The following is a 22,493-nucleotide window of genomic DNA, read 5'->3' as shown; positions in this document are numbered from 1 at the left end:
GGGAGTTCAAAAAAATGTAATTCTCAATAAAAAACTGAAAAGTGGTGTGTGTATATGTATTCACCCCCTTTACTATGAAGCCCCTAAATAAGATATGGTGCAACCAGTTACCTTCAGAAGTCACATAATAGTTCAATAAAGTCCACCTGTGTGCAATCTAAGTGTCACATGATCTGTCACATGATCTCAGTATATATACACCTGTTCTGAAAGGCCCCAGAGTCTGCAACATCACTAAGCAAGGGGCACTACAAAGCAAGCGTCACCATGAAGACCAAGGAGCTCTCCAAACAGGTCAGGGACAAAGTTGTGGAGAAGTACAGATCAGGGTTGGGTAATATTTGTTTTAATCAGAAACTTTGAACATCCCACGGAGCACCATTAAATCCATTATAAAAAAATGGAAAGAATATGGCACCACAACAAACCTGCCAAAAGAGGGCTGCCCACCAAAACTCACAGACCAGGCAAGGAGGGCATTAATCAGAGATTCAACAAAGAGACCAAAGATAACCCTGAAGGAGCTGCAAAGCTCCACAGCAGAGATTGGAGTATCTGTCCATATGACCACTTCAAGCCATACACTCCACAGAGCTGGGCTTTATGGAAGAGAGGCCAGAAAAAATGCCATTGCTTAAAGAAAAAAATAAGCAAACCAGTTTGATGTTCTCCAAAAGGCATGTGGCAGACTTCCCAAACACATGGAAGAAGGTACTCTGGTCTCATGAGACTAAAATGTAGCTTTTTGGCCATCAAGAAAAACGCTATGTCTGGTGCAAACCCAACACCTCTCATCACCCTGAGAACCCTATTCATCGGTAGGGACTGGGAAACTAGTCAGAATTTAAGGAATGATGAATGGCGCTAAAAACAGGGAAATTCTTGAGGGAAACCTGTTTCAGTCTTCCAGAGATTTGAGGCTGGGATGAAGGTTCACCTTCCAGCAGGACAATGACCCTAAGCATACTGTTAAAGCAACTCTCGAGTGGATTAAGGGAAAACATTTAAATGTCTTGGAATGGCCAGTCAAAGCCCAGACCTCAATCCAATTGAGAATATGTGGTATGACTTAAAGAACCCATCCAACTTGAAGGAGCTGTAGCAGTTTTGCCTTGAAGAATGGGCAGAAATCCCAGTGGCTAGATGTGCCAAGCTTATAGAGACATACGCCAAGAGACTTGCAGCTGTAATTGCTACAAAAGGTGGCTCAACAAAGTATTGACTTTGGGGGGGTGAATAGTTATGCACGCTCAAGTTTTCTGTCTTTTTGTCTTATTTCTTGTTTGTTTCACATTAAAAAACATATTTTGCATCTTCAAAGTGGTTGGCATGTTGTGTAAATCAAATGATACAAACCCCCCAAAATATATTTTAATTCCAGGTTGTAAGGCAACAAAATAGAAAAATGCCAAGGGAATACTTTCGCAAGCCACTATATATTATCCTCATGAGAAACAGAGATGATACAAAGCTAAGATGATGAAGATTGTTTGTATTTGGCTGCCTGGCGTTTAGAGATCTTTAACTACACCAGTTAGAGTTTTGGAGCCATTTAGTTTTGGAGCCATTTAGGTGTATGAAAGTAAATATTTATTAAAGAACATATTATTTTGTGAAATTGATATTACTTCATGGGCTTTCAGTGAATTGCTATCGTTAGAGAAGTATGCTTGTTTGACAGTGTAAAGTTAGAATAAGGAGAAATTGGAAATCAAATGTGTTATTGTAGATGAGTATTTGACAAAATGACAGTAGTGTATTATTTTCACAGCTGAATGATGTAACCCACTTCCCAATTGGAGAGGTGTTGGTGTTATCTTATGGTGGTATCTATCTCCAGACTACAACATTTGCATTTGGCCTAATTATTTTTAGCTAGAGTTAGCAGCTGGGGTTGGGAGACTTTGGGGGAATCTGGATGAATAAAACTATTGACTCTTCTGGCTGCAAGAAAATCTTGGGTTGAGTTGGGCAATCAAAAGGAAAAATCTGTCATCTTGTCTTGGGAGTGTGATCCCTGAGAAACACGTAGTAGCTTATGTTTGAGCAATGTGCAATGCACACGGCTGATTGGGAACTATTCAAGGGGCTATTGGTACCAGAATCTGAAAATGGATGCTATGACTTGGAGCGTTTTCTCCGTAATAAATAGTCAGGTAAATTAGATGTTTTTGTAGCCAGATTCCAAATCACAGTTTGGTAACTAACACCTACATTTTAGGTGTACAGTTTTGCACTTTTGAACTAGACTTCTTTCTGCATTGAATAACTTTCTATATCATGCTAATGTTTGTTGTTATTGTTGACGAAGTGAAACTGGTCGCTATGAGAAATGTGCCCCTTTAATACGACCAAACCCCAAGCTTTGTTTCCAACTTGATCATCCATCATCCATCTGGATGAAATAAGTGATTAAAACCTTGCTTTTTAGCTGTTTGGTTCCCTCCCTTTGACAGTAATGTTTTTAGATCATAGTGGGCGGAGAGAGACTGTTTCTGCCATCTGTCTTCATGATGTCATTTGGTGTGTGTGTCCATGTGTGCGCACACTGTGTGTGTGAAAAAGAGAAAGAAGGAGATATAGAGACTACCCCTCAGGTGGGTCTGTCTGTCTGTCTGTCTGTCTGTCTGTCTGTCTGTCTGTCTGTCTGTCTGTCTGTCTGTCTGTCTGTCAGTCACCTAATCTTTTCTTTTTTCTTCTTTCAGGTCCTCTTGAGTGAGGACACAGACATCCAACAAAAAGTCCTGAAAACTGGATCTGAAGACCTGACACAAGGACGGGTTCAACCCAGTATCTGAATACCGGACAACAGGGACTATCTGAGGGGACTGGCTCAGAGACTCAGAGGGCAGAGTTGTTGACTCTGGGAGCCAACAGAGCTCAGAGATGGGAAGCTTCTTTGGCTCAGGATGGAAAAGGACTTCCTCATTACCGCATGACAATTCACAGTTGTTGCCCAGGATCCGTTGAATGAATGGCTTGACCCTAGTAAGTACTAAGTATGAGTACAGACAGCCTTAACTCCAGTACAAGACATATATAACTAACGAACAAAATACTCATCATACATCAATCCCAGAGTCCATTGAATGAACAGGCTAGACCTGCGTAGCCTGCCCTGGGCGGAGGGATCCCAGGTGTCTACCTGAGGTTTTTGTTCCGTTTTATGGAGGCGTTGCACAGCTGCAGCCACTTGCCGACTGGGGAGCAGTCCAGAGGTCATGACCAGCCTCAGCCAGAAGAGTCTGCTCTGCCTCTCGCAGACCCTGAGCCTCCCAAATCTCCCACCTCCCAGAACAATCAACTGCAGACACAACAGACTCGCTCCAAACAAGGAGGCCCTCAACATCAACAACAACAACACCACAAACTGCCTAATAAGAGGGAGCGCAAGCGTCTCCGACATCAGAGGCAAAGTGTTGATTCAGACACCCCACTGTCGGAAGAGGGTAAGCATGCAAAGGCAGAGGCAACACAGACTAGAGTGTCACAGACACCGTCTGGGGGGACCCCGGCAACTCCCTCCTTATCAACCACCTCCACCCAGTCTACAGAGGCTCCTGCCACAGAGGAGAACCAGGAGGGCACCCTGAAGCAGAAACGGGAGCATAAGCCTGGAAAACCTGGGAAATATGTGTGTTCTTACTGCGGCCGTGCCTGTGCCAAGCCCAGCGTCCTGCAGAAACACATCCGATCCCACACTGGAGAGAGGCCCTACCCCTGTGCTCCCTGCGGATTTTCTTTCAAGACCAAGAGCAACCTCTACAAGCACCGGAAGTCCCATACCCACAGGGTGAAGGCCGGCCTCGCCTCTGGAGAGCCCAGTGCTTTAGAAGAACCAATGCCTGTGTCAGAAGATGAAACCAGACAACCATCGTCTGCTACCTCCTCTAACTTGGAGAGACATGGCAGTGTTGCCAATGAGAAGATGCATGAAGACACAGAGAGGTCTAAAGAGCAGTCCAGTGGGATGGACAACTCCTACGCCGTCAAGAAGAGGCTGGCCATGCGTTTGAGCCGAGGGAAACGTGGCCCTCTAGGCTCGTCTGACTCGATCAGTTCCTCGTTGGGTATGGCAAGTATAGGGAGTAGAGGCAGCACAGAGTCTGGCTATTTCTCTCGCTCTGAGAGCACTGAGCAGTCGCAGGACATCCCACCCAATGCAACAAGTGGCAAAAGCTACGCAGAGATCATCATGGGGAAATATGGCCGCCTGGGCCACCTCCAGAGGATGTCCCGGCATCAGGACCAGCAGCCTTCTGGAAGCCAGGGACAGCAGGAGAAGAGCAGCCCGTTCACAGTGCCCAAGAAACAGGTCATTGACCACATCACCAACCTCATCACCATCAACGAGGCTGTGGTGGACACAAGTAAGATAGACAGCGTTAAGCCCAGGAGGTTCTCTCTGCCTAGGAGAAGTAGCAATGAGTCTAGCTCTAAGGTTACTCTATCTCTGAAAGAGACACCGGTAGTCCACCACAGCACCAAAAATCCTGGAGACCCAGGATTTAAGAGCAGTGGTTCCATCACTATGGGAGTTCCGTGTGAGAAGTTCCATCATCACCAGTCACTACACGTGGATTCAACGGCAGGCCTGTCACCTACTTCCATGGCTCCTCTTCTGAGAAGCCTCTCTATGCCCTCTGCTGCTAGTTCAACTGATGCCTCCTCTGACGTCTTCCCACGAAACTTCCGCCTTAGCCAATCTTTCGATGAACGGTCTGAAACACAGTCTCGCCGCACTGGGATGCTACGACGCCAGCCTGCTATCGAACTACAACCCGGTGCTGAATTGACTAAAGAGGAACATAGTTTACACAGTAGCTCCAACACACTCTACAATCACAATATGTCCACCGTGCCTCCCGATCACAAGCAATGTCAACCAGAGCCGTATGAGTGTGAGACCTGTGGCGTTGGATGTAAGAACTGGGAAGGTTATAAGGCACACAAGAGAAGTCTTTGTATAGCACGACTTCCCCAAGAGAGTCTTGGTACAACAATATGCCAGCTGGACCGTTCACAGTTGATACACTATCCGATTAGCAAACCAGGGACTTTGGCAATGCGCAAGAGAAGGAAAGAGGAGAGTTTTGAATCTGATGATCCATCCTCTCCTGTGTCTTTATCCATACCCACCTTCTCCACGTCGGTGCAAGGCAGAGACAGAAAAAGTGTAGCATGCAATAGAAACTCATGGCCATGGTTAGAGCAGGAGCGTGGAGACACATCAAAATGTTTCTCCGTGATTCAGCATACTAGTTCATTTGAGAAACAGGACCCTTTGTTTACAGACAGTCAAGGTAAAGAGGAGGCGCATTTTAGTTTTCCATCTCATGAGGATGTGTCTCAGAAACAACTGCAGGAACACTCGTCCAAACCAACACCTCGCAAACTGGTGCGCCAACACAATGTTCAAGTCCCGGAGATATTCATCACTGAGGATTCCAACACCAATGTTATTGAGTCTGTTCAGACACAGTCAGAAACGACATCCATAATGCCTAAACAGACTGAGAGGACAGATGAGTTCCAGTGGCCACAGAGGAGCCTCACTCTGTCTGGGGTCCCCATCGAGAAGCTGCCCCCGAAGAAGAAACGTATTCGTCTGGCCGAGGCCGCCCAGTCTTCAGGGGAGTCCATGTCCAGCTTTGACTCCATCTCCCTGCCTCACAGCCCCAGCCAGGACAGCTGTGCATCCCACGCGTCTAGCCGCTCTGCATCCTTCGAGGAGTCCACCAGACCTGGAGACATGGAGACCCTGGCTGGGACACCATTGAGGAGGTCTAGGGCCCCTAACATGTTGACCGTCCCAGGGCTGCATCTTCACAAAAGGGAGATGCGGCGGTCGGTCTCAGAGCAAGCACCTCACGACCCACAGCAGCAGTCTGTCCTGATGGCGATGTTGGAGATGCGAAGCAAGTCCTTTGACTACAGCAGTTTGTCCCCTGAGCGCTCCGCGGCTGGCTGGAGTGACAGACGCAAATGTCTCCTCATGAGACACACTGCGGTCAAGGACCCAGAGGAGGAGCAGCCTGCCAAACCTGCAGAACTAAAGCGGAACCCCAGTTCCTCCATTTCTGCCAAACACACAGCACTAAAGGTGAACAATCCTTCTCACTGTAGCCCCAGTCCTGACCCTGTCAGTCCCAGCACTTCTTCCAAACTAAGCCCAGGTCCTCGACACCTTAGTGCGACTGCTGGTTCCCCTCTGTCAGGAGAACCCACATCATGTAACCCTGTACAAACTCTTTGCCAAGAGCCCCCCTCACAATGGAAACTGGGTCAAAGTATTCATTTGACTGGACATTGCTCTGAAGTCCTACCGTCAAAGAACTCTGTAGAATCTCCTAACCGCCTCCAGAGGGTAGACCCATCACCTCTCTGTTCAGGGAAACCTCTAATTATCTCCCTCCGTCCTGTCCACACCTACATCCATCCTGCCCAACCCCAACCCCGTCCCGTCTACCCTCCCCACCCCCTCTCCACCCAGTGCCCATTAGGGATAGCTAGGGCCCACTACCTTCCAATGTCCACAGGCCTGAAGCTTGAGATACCAGTCCCAATTCACAGTCATGATGGACATTCAGAGTTTGTAACACATCCTCCGCAGATCCTCCACCCTCACCCTAACATCTCACGTAGCCCAGAGTTACTCCGGCTCTCTATATCACCAGCAGTAGCAGTAGTCCGGCTACAGGCAGACACCAACACCCTAGCCAGTGCCATATACACCACTCTGTCCCAAACCACAACATCTAGGTCCCAGGAACCTGTGTGTTCTGGGTTAAACAGTGGCCATAGAAATTCCCCAATGCCTGAACATAACAGCCACCTGGTCATGTCTCTGCCTGTAAGTAGCAAGATGTTGTCTGGGACTCTGCTACCAGTCAGCCAGTTGGCTCTGCCTCCAGGCAACCACTTGGCTTTGCCTCTGCCTTCAGGCAGCCAGTTGTGGTCTGATGAGGGCTGTAGATCTCCGGGCTCAGGGAGCAACAAGCGATTGTTGTCCCCTTCAAACAGTGTCGATTTCAGCCCTGAGTCCAAACAGCAGCAGAAACGAGTGAAGGAGGAGGAAGAAGAGGAGAGTTGTGTAGGAAACGTAATCGTGGAAACGTCCACAAAAGAAGAAAAGGTTGAGATTCCAACATGTTTACCTAGGGTGTGTACTCCAATAAGTCCAGAAAGACCTTCATATCCGACCCTCCAGTCCACCACCTCTCACAGCTGGTGTTATCTGAACTACATCAAGCCAAACCCCTCCACCTCAACTGACCACCAGCCCTCAGTGTACTCCTCCTGGTCTACCAGCGAGTATGACCCCAATCCTCCAGGCCTCTCCAGCAAGACAGCCCTGTCCCTGTTGGACTGCAAGCAGAGGGTCTGCCCCACCATCTACACCATGTCTCCCATGTCATCCACCCCGGCAGAGACCCCACCAGAGCCCACCGGCATGAAGACGCCATGCCATTCTGAGGTAAAGAGACTTTACTGGAGGCCTCCTCATAGAATGGTCAATGTGAAATGTGCAGTACTGTATGTATTTATTTAGCCTTGTCCCATACTGTACTATGTGCTGTAGTTTTTTACTTTATTTTGTATATGACAAAATACACACAATACAGTTTGGCCTTATTTCTCATTTCAAGCATGTAGGCCTATATTGTAGATTGTAATGCCACAGTATAATTTAGATAAGTGCTGAAACACATAAGTTATGATGAATCCCCCCCCCCCCCCATCCCTGTCTCCTTGGCCTGATCTTGCTGGAGCAGGGTTGGTGAATTTGCCCTGCATGTCTCTCTCGAGTGTAGGTACATGCCACTCTGCCCGGCGACAGCCACCATGTCGAGACAACAGAGCAAGAGCAGTCCGCAGAGGGCAAGGAGCTAAAGAAAGAACGAGAGGAGGAGGAAGAGAAGGAAGAGGAGGAAAAAGAAGCAGAGACCCAGTCAACCAGCAAATGTAGAGAACCTCCAACTCGAATCTGGATCTGTGAGGGAGGGTGAGTAGGCTAGGACTGATTACATTTTACTTTTGAAATAACACTTAAACATTTAAAGATGCAAAGCATTATTGGCTTTACATTCATAGAGACATGAGAAACGACACTCAGCCTTACAGGTTTTGCTCTATACGGTACAAGGCATGCTACTGTAAGCTACAAGTCATAGACAGTGAGGGTATTGGGTCTCTGTGTTGTGTATGGAGAGCTGTGAAATGTTGTCGTTCCCCTCTGCAGGACATGGGGGGCTAAGGGTTGTCTGTCTGACTACACCAACAGAGCCCGTCTGTTGAGTGGCCCTTGCCAGGAAATGACCAACAACTACCCAGCTTCCTCTACTTTACCCTGTGTAGAAGCTCAGTTACACCCAACACAGTCAATGGTTCTGGTCATTCAGCTGTAGAGGGAAATAGTGGCCAATTTCATTCCCGATTTCATTCCCATTTTAGATGGTGATTGATTGAATGAATGAGAACCTTGAGTCTATTTACATGATTTCTCTGTGCATCTGGGTTTATGTGTATCTATTTGTAGACAGAGAACAAGAGGGGCACTATTTTCAGAGGAGAGAGTGGAAGGTGTTTGATACTAACTCTGCTTCTCTAGTGATGGGACTTATGTAGGATGTGTCAGATAGGAGAGAGAGAGAGAGCTCTGAGAGCCCGAGAGCGCTCTGATTCATCTGTCTTCATTTACAGTAATCCACACAGCTAGATCGAATCACACTGTTATGAAGCAGACATAACTGAAACTCCTGAGAACACTTGGTCTCCTCCATCATATCTGTGAATGTGCTACTGAGGTGCCATCTGTGTGTTCCTCTGCATCTCTCTGAGTACCGCTGGGAACCTGTTGTTGTTGTTGTCGTGACTCAGGTTCACAGCCTTCTTCTCATCAGTCACAACCCAGCTAGCACATAACGTTCTGAGAACCATATGTTTCTTTGAGCTTGGTGAGAGTGTGTTTGTCCAATCGTTATTTTGCATACAACCTTCCCATGACCTTCTGGGAATAGTGCAGAATAGTTGCTTGGCTTTGGAACATTCTCAGCACATTTTAAGGAACTTGACAAAAAATGTCTTTATTTTTCTTGGTATTTCATTAATTTAACAGAACGTTTCCTAAACATTCAAACATGGTTACATTCAATTTCAATCTTGGTAATGTTCTAGGAACGTTTTCCTACTGGTTTGACATTGGGAATGTTCTTAAATAGTTCAGAGAACGTTAAGAAACAATGTTCTTCTGTGGGAAACTACAAGTAAACTTTAGTAATGTTCAGAGAACATTCTAAGAGTGTTATTTAAACGTCTCAGAAAAGCTTCCCATAGGGGGCACAAGGGCAAGTGCCCCGTCAGCATTGTCCTGTTTATCATTTTTTTCAGATGTTAAATTAAAACCACTTAGAGTCGATTGAAGCACCCGTGCGTCACACCGTGATGTCATTTTGAATATCTACCTGTGTGTTTATGCTAGAGACTTACAGTGGCTGCAGCTCAATCCCTTCTTTCTGCCGATATAAAGTTTCTGCCTACTTCATAACATGGGGCTTTTAAAAGCTGTGTTTTTCTACAGTTGAGAGGATCCGGACAAGAAAATTGTCACCAAATCGTCTGTAGAACCCAAACTGTTAGAGCTACAAACTAAGGGGATGAAAGAGGAGACTCTCATGCACTCGACAGTGTTGTTTGTTTTGCTCTACGACTTCCGCAAGCTTTACGGCAGTCGTCTGACCTCTCTGATGCAGACATCCTAATTTCAAAGATGTCTTCTCACAAAAGCAACTGTCCGGACCGAACTGTTTGAGCTCACTAATATATCAACAGGGGTTCTAAAATTCAAAATCAAATAGCGAAATGATCCATTTTATGACCATCCTAAAACAATTCAAAAAATTAGCTTAGTAGATATTGCGATCTAAGGGCTTAGACCTACAGGGTCTTCACTTTTAAGCCCACGTTTTATCATAATAATTCATAAAAAAGATCTGTCAGCTGTATTTTGCAGAGGGGGCACACTGACTGGACCAGGCAAAGAGTACCCCCCCACCCCTTCAAGACATGTCGCCTATTGATTCCTTATTGATTAATAAATAAAACTGTAATACAGCCACCTAGCAATTTTATGAAGTTGGCTTTAACTAGTCAGCTAATTAGGTTCAGAATCTCCCAAACGCATAACTAGCTACCAAGCCATTTCAGGCTGTCAATCAAGTAAGAGTAGCTTGTCTAACTATCTTACACCTCAGCTCCACTATAAGCGTTGCGTTGCCATCAGCGTTGTGTCAATGAGACGTTCTACTTGCTACACGTTGTTTTGAGAACTGTGAGGAGCAGAGGGGAAGCGCGTCTTTATTCTATTGTCCCCTACCGTACCATATTCATTATTTATGCGTAAGTACAATAGCTTTGGTCAAGTTTTTCAGAAGTACTCATTCAATTGTTGCTAGTGCTTGAACTAAATGATCCTCTAATTACACAAGTTGCTTTTGTTTACATTGTGAACCTAGTCAATGTAGCTAGTTAGCTAGAGTTTCTGCTAGCTAGTAGCTTTTTCACACATCTTAGTGCAATAACCAGCGGTGTATAGTCGAGGCCATGTGCAACCAAAATAAACTGTATTTCTCATGATTTCAATTCACAAGATGGAATGAACGCATGCGTCAGCCTTCGAGAATTGAGCGATCGAGAATTGAGCCTTCGAGAATTGAGCCTTCGAGAATCGAGCCTTCGAGAATCGAGCCTTCGAGAATTGAGCCTTCGAGAATTGAGCCTCCGAGAATTGAGCCTTCGAGAATTGGATGCAGTATAGCAGCTTTTATTGATTTTAAAGGAAGCATTTCCTCGATGGCTGACGGCAATGCAGGACGCCCGATGGCTATTGTGTAGCAGGGCCATTAACTGGCATCCCTGCTAGCAAGAAAATACTAAAATTGTCAAGAGGTATGCTTAGATAACCTATACAGAAAAATAGACATTTGTGACCTAGAATAAGGCATAATGATTATGCCTCTAGATTGCAGGAAATGTCTGTAAAGGTGTTTGAAAAATGTACAATTACGGAGCCGTCCACCAGACCACCTCCCCTCCATCCTCATGTACTTCGCGCCCCCTTTTAAATAATGGGTGCATGACGCCCCTGCTCAGAACGTTAAGAAAACCTTCTTTAAAAACCACAAGAAAACTGTTGTAACATTCAGAGAATGTTCTATTAATGTTATTTAAAAATGTATACAGTCCGTTCTCAACATCAACAAAACGCTCTCTAGCCTCTAACTTGTTACGTGTGTTCAGGTGTGTAGGCCGCGCCCACTAATTGGCCACACATTCAGGAACTTATTCAAAAAACTCCAAATAACCTGTAATTTCCATTCTCAGAGCATTAATAAAAACTCCCGGGAAATCTTTCAAGGAAACAGAGTAAAACATTCTAAGAATAGGCTAAATGTCCACTTCTGTTCTCAGAACTTTTAAAAATGGTTCAGTTTTACCGGTCAGGAAATGTATTGCTTCGTTCCCACAACCAATGTGAAACCAAAAACATACATTCCCACAACTTCCAATAAGCCCAATGTGCTACCTGGGAATGACTCATCTCTCTTCCCTGCTGTGCTGTGTGGAGCTCTGAGTCCGCCAATTCCATCTGTTCGGGCCGTTGTGTGTGTGCTGGATGATAAGACAAAGCAGTGAACAAGAGGAAGTCAAACAATGACCTTTCAGTATGGCTACATTTCGGGGGAGTGAAGGCTGAGTGAGGGAAGATTTAGTGTAGGCTGTCTCTCTGAAGATAAAGCTAGGGGCAGGATCTGTGAATGAGTGTCAGAGTAAGCTATGAATTGCGTGGGTTTGTGGCCATCAATATGCCTACATGCTGTATATCAGTTTCGGCATGTGGGATTTTTTGTCAGTGGGCATGTACACACACATGTATCCACACACACACACTCACACACACACATTTGAAATACTTTATTTGAATCACATTACGTTCTCCTCCACACAGCTAGGCGGACCATAACAGCTGAAACAGAGCAGTACCTTCTCCTCCACACAGCTAGGCGGTCCATAACAGCTGAAACAGAGTGGTACCTTCTCCTCCACACAGCTAGGCGGTCCATAACAGCTGAAACAGAGTGGTACCTTCTCCTCCACACAGCTAGGCGGTCCATAACAGCTGAAACAGAGTGGTACCTTCTCCTCCACACAGCTAGGCGGTCCATAACAGCTGAAACAGAGTGGTACCTTCTCCACACAGCCAGTGGTGGAAAACGTACCCAATTGTCATACTTGAGTAAAAGTAAAGATGCCTTAATAGAAAATGACTCAAGTAAAAGTGAAAGTCACCCAGTAAAATACTACTTGAGTAAAAGTCTAAAAGTATATGGTTTTAAATATGTTTAAGTATCAAAAGTAAATGTAATTGCCAAAATATACTTAAGCATAAAAAAGGAAAAGCATAAATAATTTCAAAGACCTTATTTAAGCAAACCAGGCAGCACCATTTTCTTGTTGTTTGAATTTACGGATAGCCAGGGGCACACTCCAACACTCAGACATAATTTACAAACCACGCATGTATGTTTAGTGAGTCCTCGTGATCAGAGGCAGTAGGGATGACGAGGGATGTTCTCTTGATAGGTGTGAATTGGACCATTTTCCTGTCCTGCTAAGCATTCAAAATGTAACAAGTATTTTTGGGTGCCAGGGAAAATGAATGGAGTAAAAAGTTTTTTTTTTTTAGGAATGTAGTGAAGTAAAAGTAGTCAAAACATTTTTATAGTAAAGTAAAGTACATATATCCCAAAAAACTACATAAGTAGTACTTTAAAGTAGTTTTACTTAAGTATTTTACGCCACTGCACACAGCTAGCCTGCCCATAATGGCTGAAACAGTGCTAGCCTGCCCATAATGGCTGAAACAATGCTAGCCTGCCCATAATGGCTGAAACAGTGCTAGCCTGCCCATAATGGCTGAAACAGTGCTAGCCTGCCCATAATGGCTGAAACAGTGCCAGGGAAAATGTATGGAGTAAAAGCACATTATTTTCTTTAGGAATGTAGTGAAGTAAAAGTAGTCAAAAAATAATAATAGTAAAGAATAGATATCCCAAAAAACGACTTAAATTGTACTTAAAGTATTTTTTTTAGTTAAGTACTTTATGCCACTGCACACAGCTAGCCTGCCCACAACGGCTGAAACAGAGCACTACCTAGCCAGTTGTTTTGGCTACTCTTAGTCAGGCCTGCCTAATCTAAGCCTATGTAAATGGCCAAAGAATGCCAAGTTTCAATGCCACCAACTTGCATTTGTATCTTAGGCTGTCCAAGCGTGATATGAGGGGCTGGTATTTAAGGAGCTTTTAAGAAAAGGCCTGCTCCATTTTAAAAGATGTTGTATTTAACCTTTATTTAACTAGGCAAGTCAGTTAAGAACAAATTCTTATTCACCAAAACGGCATATGTAACAATGCAACAATCGACAAACACACACAGACAGCTGACATGGTTTCATGAAAGCTCTACATTGAACCCCTGTAAGGACATCGCAACACCTGTCGCATTCATTTAGTCAAAACATTGCTTTTAAGGCACCAGACAGTGATTAAGTTGAGAAAATGAAGCATGTTAGCTATCATTGTAATTACCGATCATATTAATAGAACAACGTTTTTGTTTTCTGTTTATTTGGAGCAGCTGGTCTGAGCCCAGGGTTTCCTCCCTCTCTGGTGTGTTTTTATTGGCTGGCTGTTCCAAACCCCAGCTGATGTTGCAGGCTCTCTGTGTTTGGACTGGGGCTGGGTGGTGGTGGTGGTGTGAGAGGGTGGTGATGAGGGTTAGAGTCCCACTGCAGGGCACCCACTTCAGCTTCACACAGAGGGTCTTTTATAACCCCAAACCAGAACACCCTCCACCCCAAAAGCACACACACGCACGCACGCACGCACACACACACACACACACACACACACACACACACACACACACACACACACAGGGGTGGACCCCCGAACCAACTGCCAGAGTGTGTGTTCACTGTGTAAGAAGGGTGTGTGCCAAACAGATACAGCAATAAATATAAACTTTAGAGCAGCGTGCAGGTGCTATATACAGTATATAGAACCAATGCTTTTATTGCAGCCATATGGACTGTGGTTTTCATCAGGGGTGGAAATGAACTCAACACTGAAAATTTGACCCGGGATTCAGATCCAAATATCTAAACTTTGGGTACTCTGTTCACTCAGGTTCCTCTCCATTCCTAGATGTTATTGAAAGAACACTAGCATCAATTCACAAGGTTTATGGTGGTAGCATTACCTGTACATAATAAAACACTAAAATATAACTAAAATTCTCTCTCTCTTGTCCGTCAGCTACAGGTCTAGTGAGGAGTACGTGTACGTGCGGGGTCGAGGCAGGGGCAGATATGTGTGTGAGGAGTGTGGCATCCGCTGTAAGAAGCCTAGTATGCTGCGTAAACACATCCGCCTGCACACTGACTCACGACCCTACATCTGCAAGCACTGCAACTTCGCCTTCAAAACCAAAGGTGAGCTATGGATGGACAGGACTGCTGCCTTGTTGTGGTTACTGATAGACACAGCAGTGCTGCCTTGTTGTGGTTACAGATAGTCACAGGACTGCTGCCTTGTTGTGGTTACAGATAGTCACAGGACTGCTGCCTTGTTGTGGTTACAGATAGTCACAGGACTGCTGCCTTGTTGTGGTTACAGATAGTCACAGGACTGCTGCCTTGTTGTGGTTACAGATAGTCACACGACTGCTGCCTTGTGGTTACAGATAGTCACACGACTGCTGCCTTGTTGTGGTTACAGATAGTCACACGACTGCTGCCTTGTTGTGGTTACAGATAGTCACAGGACTGCTGCCTTGTTGTGGTTACAGATAGTCACAGGACTGCTGCCTTGTTGTGGTTACAGATAGTCACAGGACTGCTGCCTTGTTGTGGTTACAGATAGTCACAGGACTGCTGCTTTACTGAGGTTACAGATAGTCACAGGACTGCTGCCTTGTTGTGGTTACAGATAGTCACAGGACTGCTGCTTTACTGAGGTTACAGATAGTCACAGGACTGCTGCCTTACTGAGGTTACAGATAGTCACAGGACTGTGACTCTCTAGTGGGTATGGATAGGTGGATGGGTACTGAAATGGCTGCCATATTGGGACAAGGCCTCTCTTTTAAAATATATTTTGAAGGAAAAGTGTACCGTTGACCTGCTCAGAGTTGACATCTCTGTTCATCCAGTGTGTGGTTAGGGACGTCTTGTAATGGTTCTCTGTTGTTCCAGGGAACCTCACCAAACACATGAAGTCCAAGGCCCATGGGAAGAAGTGCCATGACGGGCCAATGACTGGTTCTGAGGCTGAAGAAGGTCAGATGATGTTATATTGTTGTGTCTACATAAAGAATATTCAATAATACTTTGTTATGTTGCCTAATACTTACAATGATTCCACCCCCCCAGACTGCTCAGTCTGGCCAGAGACAGGACAGGACGAGCACCGGTACTCTGACATCAGCGAAACTGAAGCAGACGACGATGACAATGAGTATGATGATGAAGATGATGATGATGGTGAAGAGGAGTCCTGGTCCCATGAAGACCCTTCCACCACCTCAACAAGCCACTTAAAGCCACCCAAACCCCCAGACCAGAACAGAACCACACCAGACCAGGACAGGACCAGACCATCTGGGTCAAGCCAGCCCAGCCAGCCTCAGAGGCTGAATCCCCAGGAGCCAAGCCTCTGTTACCCTGCTGGTTCCCTCAGCAAGAAGAGAGCTCTATTCTCTCGGAGGAGGCACCTGGACCCCTGTGGTCACCGCTCCCCATTGCACTGTCCATCACCAACTCCAGCCCTGTCTCCATCCCTATCCCTAACCAATCAGCTTTCTCCTGCTCACTCCCTATCCCCTAGAGCGGACCTGGCCCCTCTCCGATGCCCTTCCCCCAAGCGTTACCTCTCCCCTGTCTCCTGCCATCCCTTCCCCCTACCTCTCTCATCCCTGTTTCCTAGGCATAACCTGTCCCCTGCCCCCTCCCACCCCTCCACACCCTCCTCTCTGTCCCTGCTAGGTTGTCATGTCTCCCCCTCCCTAGAGAGACATACGTCCCCCCTAAGAGGCCTCTCGCCTGTCAGGCCCAAGTCCCCCAGCTCCCCTTCCCCTCAGGCCACCATCCCTGCTCAACACAGAGCCTGTCTGCCCAGAGACCCATCTTCAAATCCCCACAGGGACAGACCTGCTACGGCTACAAGCTCCAAGGCAAGGCTGGTGAGTATTTCACAGTCTCACTCTGTCACCCCTAGAACACAACACAGACACACTTTGTGTCTGACCTGTGGAAGACTGCTCGGCTCTCTTGTATTTTTGTTGCATAATTGAATTTAACATCTATAACGTGGGGACGGATTGGTTTGATAACCACAGTGCTGCTCACTCACCTGCGACGTGATCTGTCTCTGTTTGGTTAGCCGGTTGGGTTCAGAGATTAAATAAACCCTTTTCTACACACAAAGCAGTTCCTGTGAGGGATAAACAGCCAAATACAAGTAAAATAAACATCCAAAACAAATATAGATACGTAGGGTGGTACATTCAGGGTTATTTTAAAGTCATACCTTTATAGGAAAAGGAAGGAAGGGTAACACTCTACTTTTATATGATTCAAACCGAACCAACAACACAAAACCTGAAAATAATGCAAGATGGTTCCCAAATAGACACAAATGTGTTTGTTCTGAGCAGTCTGTGAAAAAAACGAGTCACACACCTATCATTAGATGTCTGAGATTGTAACCACAAGGACTGTGCCATCAGCCTCTAAATGTGTTTCAATGTCTCAGTCAACTCACCTGATATAAACATGGTATGTTTCTTCACAAGTCGTGTTGACATTGTGGTTTGGTTGCGTTGTGGTTCTAACCTTTACACCCTTCCTTCCCCTCTTCCCCTACCAAGCTGAAGAGCTACTCTGTTCAGGAGGACGATGAGGTGCGTCTCCCTCTCCTGTCCCCCAGGACTAGACCATCCCGAGGGGGCCACGGTGGTGTCCTCAGCCACCTGCCTCTCCACTCTCAGCAGCTAGCCAGGACCCCCAACCTGATGATCCCCATTGGGGGGATCCACATGGTACAGCCCAGGACCAGTCGTCACTACAGCCTGGTGAATAGCCCTGTGGCATCACAGAACACCCCTACCCCGGCAAAGATGGACCAGTCCATGGCAGCCCAGAACACCCCTACCCCTGCAGAGATGGACCACTCCAGGACCAGGGGAGCTGGACTGGAAGAAGGGCCACTTAGTAGGCCTTCATCGCTGAAGCACCATCAAAACCCTCTGAAAGAGGCTGCTGGGCCTAGCACAAGCATGCACACCAGCTACCAGGACAACAGGGTAGGAGAGGGAGAGGCCGAGGGCAGACTTTCAGGACCTCTCCCAGACAAGGCAGGTACGGCCCATTTACAGGTGTGCTCAATGAGACCTGAGAATCATGGGAGTTTGAGTCAAAGGGAAGAAACTAAACTACTGTTCACTGGGACAGAGCTAGGAGGCAGCTCACACAGTCCAGGCGCCCAAACGAGCACTTTGTCCAAGGGAACCACACACACAGAAAGAGATACAGATACACACGTTAGAGGAGGAAGTCTTTTTCCAGTGACTAAACAAGGCCAAAAGATGCCATCTTCTTTCCAGACTAAACTCTGATAGGAAGGAGCACCTTTAGGGAACAGTGCAACAGACTTGTCTTGGGTACATCTGATATGGCAGCGGTTTCCCTACATAGGGGATACAGTGCCATATCAGGCACAGACATGGTCTCAGAGCTAGAAGCAGTTCTGGTTTTGAGACTGAAGAAGATGGAAAGAATCCAAGTAGAGCACTCAGGAGCGTACAACTTCTGACTATAATGTGTAATTATGTTATGTAATTATATGAATGATATATAGATACAGTTGAAGTCAAAAGTCTACATACACCTTAGCCAAATACATTAAAACTCAGTTTTTCACAATTCCTGACATTTAATGCTAGTAAGAATTCCCTGTCTTAGGTCAGTTAGGATCACCATTTTATTTTAAGAATGTGAAATGTCAGAAAAGTAGTAGAGATAATGATTTATTTCAGCTTTTATTTTTTTCATCACATTCCCAGTGGGTCAGAAGTTTACATACATTCAATTAGTATTTGGTAGCATTGCCTTTAAATTGCTTAACTTGGGTCAAACGTTTCAGGTAGCCTTCCACAAGCTTCCCACAATAAGTTGGTGTGAATTTGGCCCATTCCTCCTGACAGAGCTGGTGTAACTGAGTCAGGTTTGTAGGCCTTCATGCTCGCACACGCTTTTTCAGTTCTGCCCACAAATTTTCTATGGGATTGAGGTCAGTGCTTTGTGATGGCCACTCCAATACCTTGACTTTGTTGTCCTTAAGCCATTTTGCCACAACTTTGGAAGTATGTTTGGGGTCCATTTGGAAGACCCATTTGCGACCAAGCTTTAACTTCCTGACTGATGTCTTCAGATGTTGCTTCAATATATCCACATAATTGTCCGTCCTCATGATGCCATCTATTTTGTTTAGTGCACCAGTCCCTCTTGCAGCAAAGCACCCCACAACATGATGCTGCCACCCCCGTGCTTCACGGTTGGGATGGTGTTGTTCGTCTTGCAAGCCTCCCCCTTTTCCTCCAAATGTAACAATGGTCATTATGGCCAAACAGTTCTATTTTTGTTTCATCAGACCAGAGGACATTTCTCCAAAAAGTACAATCTTTGTCCCCATGTGCAGTTGCAAACCGTAGTCTGTCTTTTTTAATGGCGGTTTTGGAGCAGTGGCTTCTTCCTTGCTGAGTGGCCTTTCAGGTTATGTCGATATAGGACTCGTTTTACTGTGGATATAGATACTTTTGTACCTGTTTGTTCCAGCATCTTCACAAGGTCTTTTGCTGTTGTTCTGGGATTGATTTGCACTTTTCACACCAAAGTACGTTCATCTCTAGGAGACAGAACGTGTCTCCTTCCTGAGCAGTAGGACGGCTGCGTGGTCTGATGGTGTTTATACTTGCGTACTATTGTTTATACAGATGAATGTGGTACCTTTAGGCTTTGGAAATTGCTCCCAAGGATGAACCAGACTTGTGGAGATGTACATTTTTTTGCTGAGGTCTTGGCTGATTTCTTTTGATTTTCCCATGATGTCAAGCAAAGAGGCACTGAGTTTGAAGGTATGCCTTCAAATAAATCCACAGGTACACCTCCAATTGACGCAAATGATGTCAATTAGCCTATGAGAAGCTTCTAAAGCCATGACATCATTTTCTGGAATTTCCCAAGCTGTTTAAATGCACAGTCAAGTTAGTTTATGTAAACTTCTGACCCACTGGAATTGTGATACAGTTAAATACTGTATAAGTGAAATAATCTCTGTAAATATTTGTTGGAAAAATGACTCGTGTCATGCACAAAATAGATGTCCTAACCGACTTGCCACAACTATAGTTTGTTAACAAGAAATTTGTGGAGTGGTTGAAAAACGAGTTGTAATGACTCCAACCTAAGTGTATGTAAACATCCGACTTCAACTGTATGTTGAATATGCAGTATATGTTTTGCAATCTTTTTTTACACTCTTCTTTTTTTTGATGCCATTGATGTTCATTTATTATTGATGTGCTCTTATGCAATTCTGTACTATCCTCTGTGAGAGCTGGAATGAAATGTAGATGATAAAGATTTTATTAAGTTCAACTCTTCCCTCATCGACACCTTTGATAACTCTAATACATTATACTACCCGTGCGGTGTTAATACTGTATGATTTACAGGTGTAGGATCTTAATTTGACCTATATTGTCTCAGATAAATAATCCTCCAGCACCAGGATTTGAACATTTAGACCATAATGTTGCTTGATCGGTGGTTAGGTTATTAGCTGGTCAAAAATAGGCTATGAGAAAAGTGCAATTCCATTAATATAACTGTGTAATAGTGTGGGTTTTCAGTGAATTCATGTAAATCACAAAGCTCATCTGCATTTCCTGTGGTGCTGGAAAATTCTCATCAACAAAAAGAGTGGTCAAATTAAGATCCTACCCAGGTACGATCAAATAGAAAGGTACTACTCACCCTGACCAGTATTTTGAAGTGCAATTTCTGTAAAGATTGTGGCTTGAAATGTCATTGTTAATGACTGTGATAATTTTTTGTTCCATGTTAAGTTGGAATCCTTAATGGTGAAACAGCCACGTCCGTTTGCGATATTACAACAATAAAGAAGTCACTGCAAACAATGTACACTTTCTTTCCTCTTCACTCGGTACATCGTTGGACGCGCGATAGAACGGTGGCATGTTCTTTTACCACGCGGTGCGACGCTCGCCTCTCTGCTTCGTCAACAAAACCAAAGCCACGATAGTGGCGCCGTTTCCCCACTGCGGATTCCATCTGTTAAGATTGTTCTTTAAAACATATATGTTATCTGTTTGTTTTGTTTTGAAGAATCAGGGTCAGAATAATATCTTATTTTCTACTATCTTGTTGAGACAAAATATTGGAATAATAATACGCATTCGTGGTAGAAAAGCTTACTGCACTCATTGGATAGTCATTCATTTATCTTGTTTTGATCATCTGCTGTACATGGTGCAGTCTATATTTATTGTCATAAACACAGTAGTAACAGGTCATTTTTATAAAGGAGGCAGTTTCCATATTTGTCATTTTCATGTATTTTGCCATTAAAACTCGTTTTTACAGATTTGTAATGAAATGGTGTCCCTGTGTATGTTTTCTTTCAACCTAAATATTTTGGTTCTGTCATTCAATGGATGATCACACAACAGCACTACCGTTTATCTTGAATTATATATCGCCACCTTGTGGCTGCTAGTGTTAGTAGGCTTGAGTTAAATCATTTCTAAAATGACAGACAGGAAATACTCCATTGCAGCATTTACTGAGAAATGTCATGGTCAGTTTGGAATGTGTTCAGAATGTGGTGGTGGGGGGGGGGGGTTGTGACCTACTAGATGATATCACAGGACAGGATGTTAGCATTATGTTGTACTCCTCTGAGAGAGATAATGATTTCTAGAAAACAAGAACAACAGCCAACATCAGTTTCTATGGGTTGGGGGGGGGGGGGGGGTCACTCACTAGTCATTACATTTGTATAGTTGAGTCGTTCAGCAGACGCTCTCATCCAGAGCAATTTACAGTTAGTGCTTCAAGATAGTTAGGTGGGACAACCACATATCACAGTCAGACACTAGTCAGACACTATTCATGTACACAATGCCATGGAGCAATTCAAATCCTCTAGAAGTTTGATTTCTATCTGCAACCCTCCAAATGTTGTCGTCTACTGAGTATTCTATCGCTCTATCCCAAATTGACCCCTGTAGTTTACTTCTTTAGCTATATCAAATTGTATTTATAAAGCCCTTTCTACATCAGCCGATGTCACAAAGTGCTGTACAGAAACCCAGCCTAAAACCCCAAACAGATGTAGAAAGTGTAGAAGCACGGTGGACCAGAACCTAGGAAGAAACCTAGAGAGGAACCATTTGACGTAATATGTAACCAATATGGTAATAGTGCCACCTTAAATGACAAGCTATATTGCTCGGCCCTATCTCCTTCTCTCAGGGTCTATGGGCTTGACTTGGAATAATGACTCAACTGCTATTAACCCCTACCCCCTTTAAGCAATAGAGGTGTGGTATATGGTCAATATACCACGGCCAAGGGCTGTTCTTATGCAGAGTGCCTAGACACAGCCCTTAGCCGTGGTATATTGGCCGTAGATCACAAACCCACTCATTGCTATTATAAACTGGTTACCAACGTAATTAGAGCAGTAAATAAAAATGTTTTGTCATACCCGTGGTATACAGTCAGCTATACCACAGTTGTCAGCCAATCAGCATTAAGGGCTCGACCCACACAGTTTATAAATAGATATAACATAGTAATAGCACCACTAGCCAGTTGGAATTGTTGCTATATTGTGTACACCTATCCACTTCTCTCAGATCTACACTAGTGTATAGGGGGCATAGAGCTTATATGGGTTGATTTGGTATGGGACAACTACAGTATGCCCTGGAGTTACTTGGGTGTTTCAGGCTTCTTTGTCTCACTATGAGGACAATGTCTCTGTCAGCCACTAGATGTCACTAGTATCAAGCCACTGGAGACCAATGCTCGGGACTGCAGTTTGCTGAAAACGATGACATCATGTAGTTAAGATATTAGTCATCAGTCCCTACTGTATTTCCACCAGAAATGGACATAAAGCATAATTGACATAATAATACATTTCCAATTATTTCAGCCATGCTTGCATTTCAATCTACATATTCCCAATGTTATTTATTCTTGGTAATGCAAATTAGAACACGTCGAAATGAAATAATGAAATAATTATTGCAGAGGAAACGTGCGACTGGTTAATTTGACCATC

General features: G+C 44.8%; 2 protein-coding genes across 3 annotated transcripts in view; one reads left to right on the top strand and one right to left on the bottom strand.

Moving 5' to 3' along the window:
• The window catches only part of LOC110496404 (cAMP-dependent protein kinase inhibitor beta), a 120,207-nt gene that overhangs the window by 90,633 nt on the left and 7,081 nt on the right, over positions 1-22,493 (bottom strand). The gene's annotated exons all lie outside the window — the stretch shown is intronic.
• On the top strand, positions 1,966-20,798 carry LOC110496402 (transcription factor HIVEP3-like). 2 transcript variants are annotated; one of them, XM_090208822.1, is made up of 6 exons: positions 1,966-7,477; positions 7,815-8,005; positions 14,379-14,554; positions 15,317-15,400; positions 15,494-16,302; positions 16,990-20,798. In XM_090208822.1, the coding sequence occupies exons 1-6, from the start codon at positions 3,167-3,169 to the stop codon at positions 17,734-17,736; spliced, it is 6,318 nt and encodes a 2,105-aa protein (XP_090064948.1). In that variant the 5' UTR covers positions 1,966-3,166; the 3' UTR covers positions 17,737-20,798. The 2 variants fall into 2 exon arrangements, with proteins under 2 accessions (XP_090064948.1, XP_090064950.1); XM_090208824.1 differs by lacking the exons at positions 14,379-14,554; positions 15,317-15,400; positions 15,494-16,302; positions 16,990-20,798 and having other exon boundaries at positions 7,776-7,887.

The sequence above is a fragment of the Oncorhynchus mykiss genome, chromosome 18, assembly GCF_057628025.1.
Source record: "Oncorhynchus mykiss isolate SJ-2025 chromosome 18, ASM5762802v1, whole genome shotgun sequence".
Lineage (NCBI taxonomy): Eukaryota > Metazoa > Chordata > Actinopteri > Salmoniformes > Salmonidae > Oncorhynchus > Oncorhynchus mykiss.
Note: the sequence above shows the minus strand (reverse complement) of the source record. Positions and strands in the feature narration are given on the sequence as shown.

Coding starts and splice junctions, on each gene's coding strand:
- LOC110496402 (XM_090208822.1), top strand. CDS start 3,167: ATGGAGGCGTTGCACAGCTGCAGCCACTTGCCGACTGGGGAGCAGTCC. Junction 8,006..14,378: donor ATCTGGATCTGTGAGGGAGG/GTGAGTAGGCTA, acceptor CTTGTCCGTCAG/CTACAGGTCTAGTGAGGAGT. Junction 14,555..15,316: donor CTTCGCCTTCAAAACCAAAG/GTGAGCTATGGA, acceptor CTGTTGTTCCAG/GGAACCTCACCAAACACATG.